Source organism: Chrysochloris asiatica, unplaced genomic scaffold (genome assembly GCF_000296735.1).
Source record: "Chrysochloris asiatica unplaced genomic scaffold, ChrAsi1.0 scaffold00104, whole genome shotgun sequence".
Taxonomy (NCBI): Eukaryota; Metazoa; Chordata; class Mammalia; order Afrosoricida; family Chrysochloridae; genus Chrysochloris; species Chrysochloris asiatica.
This window is the reverse complement of record NW_006408622.1, coordinates 9,674,463-9,687,341: the sequence shown is the minus strand read 5'-3', so window position 1 is coordinate 9,687,341 and position 12,879 is coordinate 9,674,463. Positions and strand designations below refer to the sequence as shown.

The 12,879-nt window shown below is 39.8% G+C and overlaps 1 protein-coding gene and 1 pseudogene across 1 annotated transcript; both read left to right on the top strand.

Moving 5' to 3' along the window:
- Positions 1–7,708: 7,708 nt before the first annotated feature.
- Positions 7,709–11,602, top strand: LOC102821831 (annotated as a pseudogene).
- A 63-nt stretch (positions 11,603–11,665) lies between these two features.
- ZNF146 (zinc finger protein 146) lies at positions 11,666–12,697 on the top strand. The gene has a single exon (XM_006867329.1). It carries the CDS (start codon positions 11,819–11,821, stop codon positions 12,695–12,697), a length of 879 nt encoding a protein of 292 aa, XP_006867391.1. The 5' UTR covers positions 11,666–11,818.
- The last annotated feature ends 182 nt before the right edge of the window (positions 12,698–12,879 follow it).

Sequence of the window (12,879 nt, the reverse complement as noted above, 5' to 3'; positions counted from 1 at the left end):
CCCTGAGTTTGTCTATAAGTTTGACCGGATGTTTGCGGTTGTTGAGTAAATTGAGAGACCGTGGGTACAGAATTGTGTGTGGCTGCGCGTAAGTGGCAAATGTGGGAGACGAGCGCTGAGGTGTTAATATCTGAGCCTCACTCCCCTTGTCTAAAAGCTATTTATAGCGGCTACAGAGCAAAATGTCAGTCTGGCTGAAATGAAAGAGTTTTCATTTAAAGGCGAGGCAATTAACAAATTGGGACTCACAAGGTCCGCAGGATTCTGAACTAAGTGATCCAAGGAGCAGTTTAAGGGTTTTTTGTTTTTTTAATGAGAAAATATAAGGAACTGAAGTAAAAATTCTGTGATTGGTTGACATTTAGGTAATAGTTTTAAAATTGGGTGACGGTACATCTGATTGGGAGATTACATCTTCTCAAGTAGCTTTTTAAGAAGTTACAAAGTAATCATTAAATTGGGTACGTCTGTCCTTAAAACAATCATGAGATCCTTTTTGCGTGACCATGGGTAGGACATGTTTAATTCTGAAGTTTATTTTGAGTGTGGCTGTTCAGAGCATTGGTTTTGGACCTGTCTTCTTACGCAGCGAGCAAGTGAGAATTGTTTACCATTCAGGGTCCAGCGGAGGGTTCAGGAGGACGGGCGACATTCCTGATGCAGAGCTCATGGTAGATTCAAAATGGAGCTGGAGCCACAAAGCTACCATCTCACGGCAAGGCTTCGTGTTTCAGATGCACCTCTCCCTGGAGCATCTGTTTTACTTGAAGATTTTTGAAGAGATAAAAAAAAAGCCAAGTGATAACTGATTTTTATATAAAAACATTTCTTTTTAGTAGAGGCAGGATGCAAATAACTAATGTACTCTTTTAAACAAGTGAGAATGTTTTGAAGGAACATTTTGTTATGGAAGGTCTAATTCAGACAGTCTCAGATCCTCTGATTTGGGGGATACTTGGATGAGGCTGCCTGGTGACGCCCTAGATTAAACGATAGCTTTACACTTGGAGAAACAGTCATAAGCACAGGAAGCCCAGTATTTGGTGTTCCAGGTCGGGCAGTTAACCTCATTTTCAGGAGAAAGCATAATTGTTGTGATTATTATCCATGAGCCTGGACAAATTCTAGGTGTCCTAACTCCTCATTGAGTTGAGGTGTTCCCAGGCCAAATGGATTTTGTGAAGTAATGCAGCAAATTACTTCTATATGCAAAAATGCTTATTTTAAGGAATTTGTCCACAGTCATCTGCTACATAATTTTAAATAAGAGAAGTAAAGCCATATATAATACCAAAATTATATATAGAAACCAATAATGGCACTGTGGGTTAATGCTCTGGACTACAATGTCAGTTTGAATCTCAAGGTTGGTGGTTCAAGCTCACCAGCCACTCCTTGGAAACCCCATATAGATGGTCACTATGGTTCGGAACCGCCTCAACGGCTCTTAACAATAACATAAAATAATCAGAAGTCCTAGTAGAAAAAAAACTACTTAAATAGCAACAAAAAGATAAAATATTGAGAATTAAACTAAAGAAATATACAAAACTCTAAGAAAAGAACTTTTAAACAGAGTTATTAAGCTCTGGTAGTGTAGTGGTTACGAATGGGGCTGTGACCACAAGGTCAGCAGTTCGAAATTACCAGCTGTTCCGCGGGAGAAAGATGAGGTTTTCTGCTCTTGTAAAGATTTACAGCCTCGGAAACCCTGTACAGGGTCGCTATGAGTCGGAACTGACTCCATGGCACACAACAACAACAATTACTAAGGTAATAACAAAACAAATACATGAGTAAATACACCATTTTTTTTCAGTAGAGACTATTCAGTCTGAAGTAAATTAACATCTTAATAAAGATTTAGTTATTTCCATCTGTAATTAGACTTACTGATTGATTCTGTAGTTCATATGATAAAATAGACATACCATATGGTAGAATAGCCAATAAGATTTTGAGAAAATAAGACTAGTTGGGGTGATTTTGTTAAGTGTCATCGAGTGGGTTCCAACTCAAAGAACCCTGTGTAGGGTTTCCAAGGAGTGGCTGGTGGATTTGAACCTCTGACCTTGCAGTTCAGCCCCACCTTGTGGTCCAGAGTTTATCCTACAGTGCCACAAACACCAGAACACCTAGCCATAACAGATTAAAAACTAAAACCTCACAAATGAGAAGTAGTAACGGTATTGGTGCAAACAAAGTCTGTGGAGAGCAGTTTTCCCATTTCTGTAATAATTGTCAATATTTTTCACTCATCTCCACATATGGGAATGCAGCATACTGATATACCTGCATATGCGTGAACCAATATAGGCTTGAGGTTGCTTTATTGCAGCATTGTTTGTTGTAGGAAAAAACTAGAAAGAATTCATGTCTATTGGATTAGTTTGGTAAAATTAAAAAGTTCTGGTGTGGTGGTGTAGGATAAATACTGGACTGTTAGCCACAAGGTTGGTGGTTCAACCCCACCAGCGGCTCCTTGGAAACCCTGTATTGTATAAAACCCTAATAAGGAGCTCTGGTAGCGTAGTGGTTACGAATCGGGCTGTGAACCTTAAGGTCAGCGGTTCGAAACTACCAGCCGCTCCGCGGGAGAAAGATGAGGCTTTCTACTCCCGTAAAGATTTACACCCCTTGGAAACCCTGTACTGGGTCGCTATGGGTCAGAACCGACTCGATGGCACTTAACAAAACAACAACTGGACAAAAGGCTCAGAGGAATTATTTACCTACACCAAAATAATACCACATATGTATTGTTAGTGAGAAAAAAAGCTAGATGCTGTTTGTATTGTGTGTTTGTGTGTGTGTAGAATAGGTAAGAATATTTATATTTGGATTGTTAAAAAACACAAAAGAAACTAATAAAAGTGGATGTCCACTTTGTATCTTGGTAACCTTAGGAAGATATTAGACCTTAATATCTTAATTTCTCATCTATTAGTATAGAGTAATAATTGTATGTGACTCATAGGTTGGTTGTATAGATGGAGTTAATGCTGAATTGTATTCAAGTCTTTTGCCTGTTTTTGATTGGGTCGTCTTTTTGTTGTTAATTGGTGGGGATTTTAATATCAGTAAGGAACCCTGCTGGTGCAGTGATTAAGTGCTCAACTATTAACAGAAAGATTGGCAGTTCAAACTCCCCAGCTGCTCCACAGGAGACAGCCTTGGGAATGAAACCTCCTTGGGGACAGTTCTACTCTGCCCTACAGGGTTGCTACGAATGGGAATTGACTCAGTGACAATGGTTGGTTTTGGTTTTTTAACTTCAGTAGATAATCCTTGGTCAAATTAGTAAATTTTCAGGACTTGTCAGATGATAGTTTTCTAGTTTTTCATTCCTTCTACACTCTGGTAGCGTAGTGGTTACGAATCGGGCTGTGAACTTTAAGGTCAGCGGTTCGAAACTACCAGCCGCTCCGCGAGAGAAAGATGAGGCTTTCTACTCCCATAAGGATTTACACCCTCGGAAACCCTGTACAGGGTTGCTGTGGGTCGGAACCGACTCGACGGCACTTAACAACAACAACAACACATTTATTTTATATCTAGGCTTGTGTCAAGTTTTTCTTGGCCTTTAAGTTTTCTTCCTAATGCTCAAAATGTTCGTTAAAAAATGTAATTAAAAGATAATGAAATTTTCCATGAACTTTTTGAAGCCTCCTTGTTTTTGGCCACTGGACACTTTTAGCCCTGACTGCTGTTGCCTTTTGACTTGACATCATTTATCTTTGAAAGCTTCCTTACACTAACTCCATGCTTACCTTATACCTTTCTCCCCCAGACCTGGAATTGGCCAAGGTTTGTGTGCCAAGTATTATTGCTCCAGTGGTAACATTATTTTGAGGCTATTTCAATGTCAGAACTAGTATTTTTTTTTTTTAATTATGAGTTTATATGTTGGTATTTACAATTTAAGTGGTAGTCTTTTTGCATAATTTCTTAGATCTTAACTGTATTTTATGCCAAAAATCTTAAACTAATATGTAAGTACTTATTTTCTTTGCTTTATTGTATGAAGAAAATGGTTTCAAAATAACAATACTAATATTAGTAGCAGTGTCCTTGGATGGTGTAAACGGTTAAACATGAAAATACTAGTGTTGTTGTTGGTTTGAACCCACCCAGAGGCTTAACAGTCTGCTTCTGAAAGGTCACAGACTTGAAAATCTTGAGCAGTTCTACTCTCTACACACTTGTGGTTATCACTTGAGGACAGCTAACAATAACATTAATTGTTAGGTGCCATCAAGTCAGTTCCAACTCACAGTGACCCAGTATAACGTTTCTGAGGAGTAGCTGGTGGGTATGAAACGTCTACCTTGTAGTTAGCAGTCCAGTGCTTATCCTGAAGCACCACACCAAGACTCCATGTCATTAATGTTGTTGTTAAGTGCTGTTGAGTTCGGTTACCTAGGCTTTAAATCTTCATGGGATCAGAAAGTTTCATCTTTCTCCAGAGGAGCAGCTAGTAGGCTCAAACCACAGAATTTGTGGTTTACAATCCAGTGTTTATCATATGGAGATTGTTGTTGTTATGTGCCGTGGAGTCGGTTTCGACTCATAGTGACCCTGTACAGGGTTTCCGAGGCTGTAGATCTTTACAGGAACAGAAAGCCTCATCTTTCTCCGGTGGAACATTTGGTAGTTTGGAACTGCTGACCTTGTGGTCACAGCCCAATTCGTAGCCACTGCGCTACCAGAGCTCCTTCGTATGGAGCTTATGGCTCCTTAATTTTTGTTTTTTTTTTAAGGAGCCCTGGTAGTTTAGTGGGCTACATTTTTGTGTATTAACTGCAGAGTTGGCATTTCGAATCCACCAGCCTTTTCCGTGGATGAAATAATGAGGTTTTGTGTTCCTGTAAAGATTTATAGCCTTGAAAATCTAACAGGCTTGCTGTTAGTCAGAATCAACTTGATGGCACACGGTGACAACAGTAGTTTTTGCTCTTAACTTCATTAATTTCTTCTTTCTGCATTTCTTTGGTTATATTACTCTTAACTTTTGAATTAGGTGCTTAATTTATCTTCTTCATTCAGTTTTGTTTATAGTAAGTATTTCAGTATGGAATTTCATCCTGAGTACCACTGTAACACCATCCCATCAATTCTGATATATGTGTTGCATAATGCCCATCAACATCCTTTGGGGCCACTTTTGACTGCAGTTATATTCATGGGGCTGGAGTAAAGGGCTAACCCTGGAAGGGCACCTTGAATCAGGCAGTGTGGAGTTTGTAGCTCTGTGGCAGTTGGTAGCTCCTGCAGCCCACAGCATGGCTTGCAGCCACATGAAAGCTTCCACAGCTGTCACTGGTTCGTGCTCTGACCAGGTGACTGTGAGTTGTTGTTGTTTAGTGCTGTTGAGTCAGTTCTGACTCATAGCAACCTGTATAGTGTTTCCAAGGAGTGACTGGTGGGTTTGAACTGCTGACCTTTTGGTTCATAGTCCAGTGCTGATCATAAAGCTACTGAGGGGCTGCTGAGAGAAGGCTGTGTACTCAGAGACAGCCAATTTCTGGTGCAAGTTTTCAAACCTAGAGGCTCCAGGCACTAATGGGGAACCAGAGCAGCTGGGGAGGGTGAGGATAGCTTACTTTGAGAAATGAGTATTGAATATATACAGACACATATGTGGTACTGTAGGATAATATGCCAGACTACGAGGTCACTGGTTCAAACTCACCAGCCCCTCCTCAGAAACCCTGTACAGGTTTACTGTGGGTTGGAACCAGCTTGATGGCACTTAATAACAACAACATACTGTACTAAGGCAAGTCAAAAAGTCTTGCTACCAGGGGTCCATTTCATACCTGTAGTTGATGGCTGCATACAAGTTTTCTCAGTAATACTGGTCAGCAGTTCACACGCACTAATCACTTCTCAGAAATCTTGACCATGTTGTTAGAACTGTACAATATTTAATAACAACAGGAACAACAGCATCATTGGGTGCCTTCAAGCAGTGGCTTCCTAGGGGATTTGCTGGGCCATTTAAATTCAAGACAGGACAGCTTAGACGGTTATAGTGGTGGTGCTGGCGGTGGTGTGCTGTGGAGTTGGTTCTGACTCATAGTGACCCTGTACAGGGTTTCTGAGGCTGTGAATCTTTATGGGAGCAGAAAGCCTCAACTTTCTCCCGCGGAACAGCTGGTAGTTTCAAACTGCTGACTTTGCGGTTTGCAGCCTGATTCATAACCACTATGCTACCAGAGCTCCTTAGCTGCCGATAAAGTGTCCAGAAGTAGTACCCAATTCTGCTGGTAAATCTTGGCCCATAAGTGCTCAAGTCTAACTTGGAGGGTAAATCTACTTCACCAATGCCCACTCTGTCAGTTAGCGTCCTGCCTAAAGGTATGGTTTTCTTGCTCCATAGGTTGGCACTCTGCCAATTGCCAGAGGCACCCCACTCCTGTCGGCAAGTCTCCCACCTGAAGAAATCTTTGCCAGGCTGTCTTGGGCTGGTCTCCTGGTTCTTCTGTGTTACCTATTGCTGTTTCTTGCTGTCTCCAGTGTAACAGCTCTTGTCTCCTGGCTCTAGGAGATTCCCAGTGCAGGGACCCCAGGTCCGAAGGACACACTTTGCTCCCATCTTGATGCTTGTGAGGTCTCCCCTTCTCTGTCATTTTTATCTGTGCATGAACTTGAAACAGATATGTAGGGACCAGTCACTAAAAGACTTGAAAGAAGTGATTATTCACAGTTCATGATGTGCATCTGTTATTTGCATAGTGATTGTGGCTGTAAAAGCTAACAGTAAATTTTGTACTTAGGCAGTTACTCACAGTTAACAATACTGCATACATAAATCTGAACCATGATTGAGGGACTTTTGCCATCAAGTCGGTTTCGACTCAAAGCGACCCTGTATAGAGTTTCTAAGGAGCAGCTGGTGGTTTTGAATGTCATCCTTGTGGTTCACAGCCCAGTGCCGACCCTACAACACCACACTAGAAATCCTATTAGGGGACTAGTATTATTTAAGTAAACTGAAGTAAGTGCAATTCATGCATATCAGAACCAACCAAAAGTGAGGAGTGGCTTTATTTATTTGGCTATGTCTAGATCTAAGCTAGGCCTAGGACTTCATTTAGTGTTGTAGCTATGGTGAGCACTAAGGTGGCTATTATGGCTAGGGCTAGAAGTAGGGAGTGCTTTGTCTAGTTGGAGAGTTATAGTTAGGTTTATTTTTTATTTTTCTTGGTATCAATTTGGTTTTCATTTCATTTGGTTGTTCTGTAACTACATTATTCTCTTTTTTTACCTTATATATGTTTTTTTGTAAACTAGTATATCTGGTTCCTTATTTTCAGTCTGGTAGGTTTGTTTTACTTTGGATACTTCTATAACTGAATTGAGTTCTGGCTGATACTGTCAGGTATATTAATCTCAAGTTGTTGTCTGTTCTTGTTAGTTTTCTGAACAAAGAACTTGCTTTAACATTTTTTGTAAGATTGGTCTGGTTTTTACAAATTCTTTTAATTTGTCTGGAAATGTCCCAGTTGCATCATCGTATTTGATAGACAATTTTGCTGGGTATATAGTTGTCAGATCAGAAGGCCTGGAGGCCCCAGGATGCTCAGCCTGAGTTTCAGGATGGTATTTTATCGTCAGCATTAACATTCAAGTGTGTATCATTTCCCCAACAGCAGATAATAAGACGATCTGTGGTCTTCTATTGAAGCAAGAAGACCATTCCTGGATGGTGGAGAAAGAAGTGGGAAAGTCCAGGTGAGTGAATGACAGCAGTCAGCACAGTGTTTTCAGTGTGCTCTGAGTTAATGCACTGGACTGTAAAGTCAGTTTGAACCGCAAGGTCAGCGGTTCAAGCTCACCAGTGGCTCCTAGGAAACCCTCTACAGAGTTGCTATGGGTTGGAACCAACTCAGTGGCACTTAGCAGCAACAGCAATCTTGAAGTACCAATTAGTGTGATTTCCTTAGATCCCTAAATGAGGTGGTTGTTGTTAAGCGCCTTTCAGTTAGTTCTGACTCATAGCGACCCTATATAGGGTTTCTGAAGAGCAGCTGCTGAATTTGAACCGCTGACCTTGCAATTCAAACTGACCTTGCAGTCCAGTGCATTATCCCACTGCGCCACACCAGGACTCCTAAATGACATTACTAGTCATCATGTTTCTCTTTCACGACTGTACATTGTTTTCATCAGATTCTAAAGGGACTGGTGCCCCACTTCTCTCTATGCTGGATGGCAGTATTTCCTCCTTCTATGTGCACTGCCTCTGTTGTGATCTTTCATTAGTAACCTCAGTCTCACATCCCCCTATGGGTATAAATGCCTTTCCTCATGCATACCTTACAGGTATAAAGTCTGTGCATATTTTTTTTGCTATTTAGATTCTTTTTTATTACTTAAAGTTTTCTCTTCTTCCATTATTAAATGCCTTGGGAGTTATATTTTACATCTGTAGTCATACTTCCTATTGTCTTCTTACCCACTTCCCTTAGCCTGCCAGTAAACTCTTCCCTCTTTCCTGTCCCCATGTATTTCCTGCCGGAAGTTACTAGCTTATTAAAGCCAGTGCTGATTTTCTGCTACTGTTTGTATATGTTAGTGTGTGTGTGTATATATATATATATATATATATATGTTTGAGTGTGTCTATTTGTTTTTTTAATATAATACATGGAGTTGTAAAACTTCTTTGATCAAGGTCTGTACTGAAAGTCTCTTAACTCTGACCCTTAGTCCTATAGTTCCTTTTCAAAGTTGATGATAGTGTTGTTACAGTGCTATCAAGTCTGTCCTGACTTAGAGCTGCCTTGTTTAGGGTTTCTAAGGCGTTAAATCTTTTCATAAACAGAAAGCCTTATCTTTCTCCCACAGTATACCTGGTGGGCTTAAACTGGTTCACAGTCCAGTGCTTAACCCTTTGGAGCCACCATTCTCCCATTCTCCCTTTTCAAAGATGTATTTACTTGTAAAAGTTTCACCTGTATGTTTGTTACTATAACAGCTGATCCTTGAACAGAATGGGTGTGGACTGTGCAGGCCAGCTTAGACAGGGACTCTGATTTCCTGTTATTAGTGCAGTAACTGCTAGTGCCTCACTCTTCCATCCTCCCTAGCGGGAGAGATGAATTGCTCACGTGGAGAGAATTGTCGCATTTTAAGTAGATACTCATAACGCTTGAGCTCACTGGACTAGCAGCAGGAAAAAGTCCACATATAGGTAAACCCATGCAGTTCAAACCCATTTGTTCAAGGGTCAAATGTAAATTATATGTGGATTTTGAACTGCATGAGAGATTGATGCCCCTCACCCCCCTGTGTTGTTTAAGGTTTAAGTAGATATGAAGCAGCCAGTGTATATTATATACCTGTGCTGCAAATGTGTGTATAACTCTCGTTTTCTTTTCATGTAAATGGTGGTATGTTATATGTTTGATGTGCATAATTTTCTCTTACAATTCTCAGTTGATACATAATTATTTAACCAGTTTCTTATTAATGGACTTAGGTTGTTTCTAGGCTTCTTATTGAAGATACACAAGTACATATTCCTGTTTATATTGCTTTGCAGAGATGTAACTACTTGGTAACTTGCTCTTAAGTAGAAATGATGGGCCAAAGTTACATTTTTCATAAATTTGATAGAAGTAGGTTCTTTGCTTTCAGTTGGAGCCCTGGTGTAGTGCTGTGGGTTAATGTGTCAGACTGCAAAGTCATTTGAACTGTAAGGTTGGCAGTTCAAGCTCACCAGTTGCTCCTTGGAAACCCTATACAGGGTCGCTATGGGTCGGAATTGACTCGACGACACTTAACAACAGGTTCATTGCTGTCAGTAGACGTAAGCCAATGTATGTTTTTATCAACGTGGTAGATTCATACATTAAACAAGTATTTATTGAATGATATGTTCCAAGAAGTTCATGGAAAAACAAAGTTCAAAGATGAAGAAATTTTTCCATGAACTTTTTAAAGCCAACATACTAGGCACCCTTTTGGTACTGAGGGAATGCCAGCCATTAAAACAGTTAAGAAATTCCTGTCTGTACATTTTTTTTAGTTACTGTTTTCCCCTTTGTTGTCATTTTAATGGAGTGCTAAGAGGAGGCAGTTGCTGATTATTGCCTTTCTTAGGCATCCCCAGTAGATTTTCTTAATTTTATATCATTTATTTTTATTACAGCCCCTTCACAAGGGTTTTGTTCTCAAAATGTGATTGAGACATTGGTTATAAGAATCCTTTCAGACAGAGGAGAATGGCTATCAGCGTTAGTCCCATAAAAGCACGGTCTGAAATTTTGTTGGTATATTGTTGTTGTTAAGTGCCACTGAGTTGGTTCTTACTCATAGTGACCCCTGTATAGCGCTTCTGGGGAGCAGCTGGTGAGTTTGAACTGCCAGCCTTGCAGTTAGTAGTCATTCCAGTGCTAATCCTATAGCACTATACCAGGAATATTGTCGTCAGATGCCATCAAAACAGTTCTGACACTATATAGGGTTTCTAAGGTGCAGCTGGTGGGTTTGAACTGCTGAACTTGTGGTTCAAAGTCCAGTGCTGATCCTGCAGCGCCACACCAGGAGTCCACACCAGGAATATGTTGTTGTTGTTGTTGTTAAGTGCCTGCGAGTTGATTCTGACCCATAGTGACCCTATATAGGGTTTCCGCGGAGTACCTGGTGAGCTTGAACTGCCTACCTTGTGATTCAAAACCGACCTTGCAGTCCAGCGCGTTAACTCACAGCGCCATACCAGGACTCCACACCAGGAATATAATAATGAAAAATTCACTGATAATAGTGATAAATATTTATTAAGTGATTACCATGTGCCGGCTATGTTTCTAAGCACTTCATACATTAATTCCATTAAATACTAATCCTTTTTGCTCTTATTTTAGAAGAAACCTGAGAAAATGAGTCACAGAGCGACAAGAAGACTTAGAAGACAAGTGGCATCCATCTGCAGTGAAGTATAGACTGAGCAACAAGGCATGAATATATGAACATTGGGAAAAGACTTCACTTGACCTCAGACTTTATTATCTTATGGCAACTCATCTTTGAATTTACTTCGAAAGTTTGAAACACAATTTGTATTTGCTTAATCTTGGGTGGAAGTGCTTGCTGTAGGAAAGAATCATCCATTTAATTAATTTAGAAATCTGGCTACAATACACTCCTTATAATAATTTGTTGTTGTTGTTAAGTGCTGTTGAGTTGGTTTTGACTCATAGTAACCCTGTGTAGCGTTTCCGAGGGGTGGCTGGTGGGTTTGAGCCACCGATCTTGCAGTTCAGTGTGCTATCCTGCAGTGCCCCACCAGGGTCCCTTAATAATAACAAATCCCCTTCAACGTTAAAGCAGTGTGGGAATACCTTCAGTTAAAAAAAAAAGTAGAATCCCTTTGAAACCAGATCACTAATACTGGAGAATACCGTATGAATTTACTAAATGTGAGAAAATTTTCACTCACGTGTTATGTCTCAGTAAATATAGAAGTTATGCTGGAGAGAAATCTTGTGGTTCTAAGAAATATTGAAGAACTTTTAGCTAGATGACAAATCTCATTGGACAGAAGAAAATTCTTACTGGAAAAAAATCAGTGAGTGTTAGAGAGCTTAATTAAATATTACAGAGTTTATATTGAAAGAAACTTGTACTGAATATGATATAAGTTTTTATTCAGATCTCTTCTCATACCCTTCATTTAAAAGATTATACAGGGAAGAAGGTTTGTAAATGTAAGAAATGTGGAAGAACTTTCTGCTGCAAGTAAATCATTATTCATCAAAAAGTTCATACTGGAGAGAAACCTTGTGAATGTGGGAAAGCTTCCATTCAGATGTCAAACCTTAATCAGAAGAAAATTTATAGTGGGGAGAACCCCTTTGCCTGTAAAGTATGTGGGAAAGTCTTCAACCAAAAATCAAATCTCACGGAGCATGAACATTTTCATACAAGGGAGAAACCTTTTGAATGTAATGAATGTGGAAAAACCTTCAGCCAAAAGCAATATGTCATTAAACATCAGAACACTCATACAGGAGAGAAGCTTTTTGAATGTAATGAATGTGGAAAGTCATTCAGTCAGAAGGAAAACCTCCTTACTCATCAGAAAATCCACACTGGAGAGAAACCTTTTGAGTGTAAGGATTGTGGGAAAGCTTTCATTCAAAAGTCAAATCTCATCAGACACCAGAGAACTCACACAGGAGAGAAGCCTTTTGTATGTAAGGAGTGTGGGAAAACCTTCAGTGGCAAATCAAACCTTACTGAGCATGAGAAAATTCATATTGGAGAGAAACCCTTTAAATGTAATGAATGTGGAACAGCTTTTGGCCAAAAGAAGTACCTCATAAAACATCAAAACATTCACACTGGAGAAAAACCCTATGAATGTAATGAATGTGGAAAAGCTTTCTCTCAACGAACATCACTTATTGTGCATGTGAGAATTCATTCAGGTGATAAACCTTATGAATGCAATGTGTGTGGAAAAGCCTTCTCTCAAAGTTCATCTCTTACTGTGCATGTGAGAAGCCACACAGGTGAGAAACCCTATGGTTGTAATGAGTGTGGGAAAGCCTTCTCTCAGTTCTCAACACTTGCTCTACATTTGAGAATACATACAGGTAAGAAGCCTTATCAATGTAGTGAATGTGGGAAAGCTTTCAGCCAGAAGTCACACCACATTAGACATCAGAAAATTCATACTAATTAAAAACTCTTGAAAAAGGGAAAGCCTTTGTCAGGAATTCACACCTCATAGTACATAGAAATAATTATTCTGACACAAACACCATAAATGAGGGAAACTAACAAAGCTAAAAGATTATTGGATTCCAGAGTCCAAGTCATACTAAAGAGAGCATTTGTATGTGAAATGACTGCCCAGCAGCAACC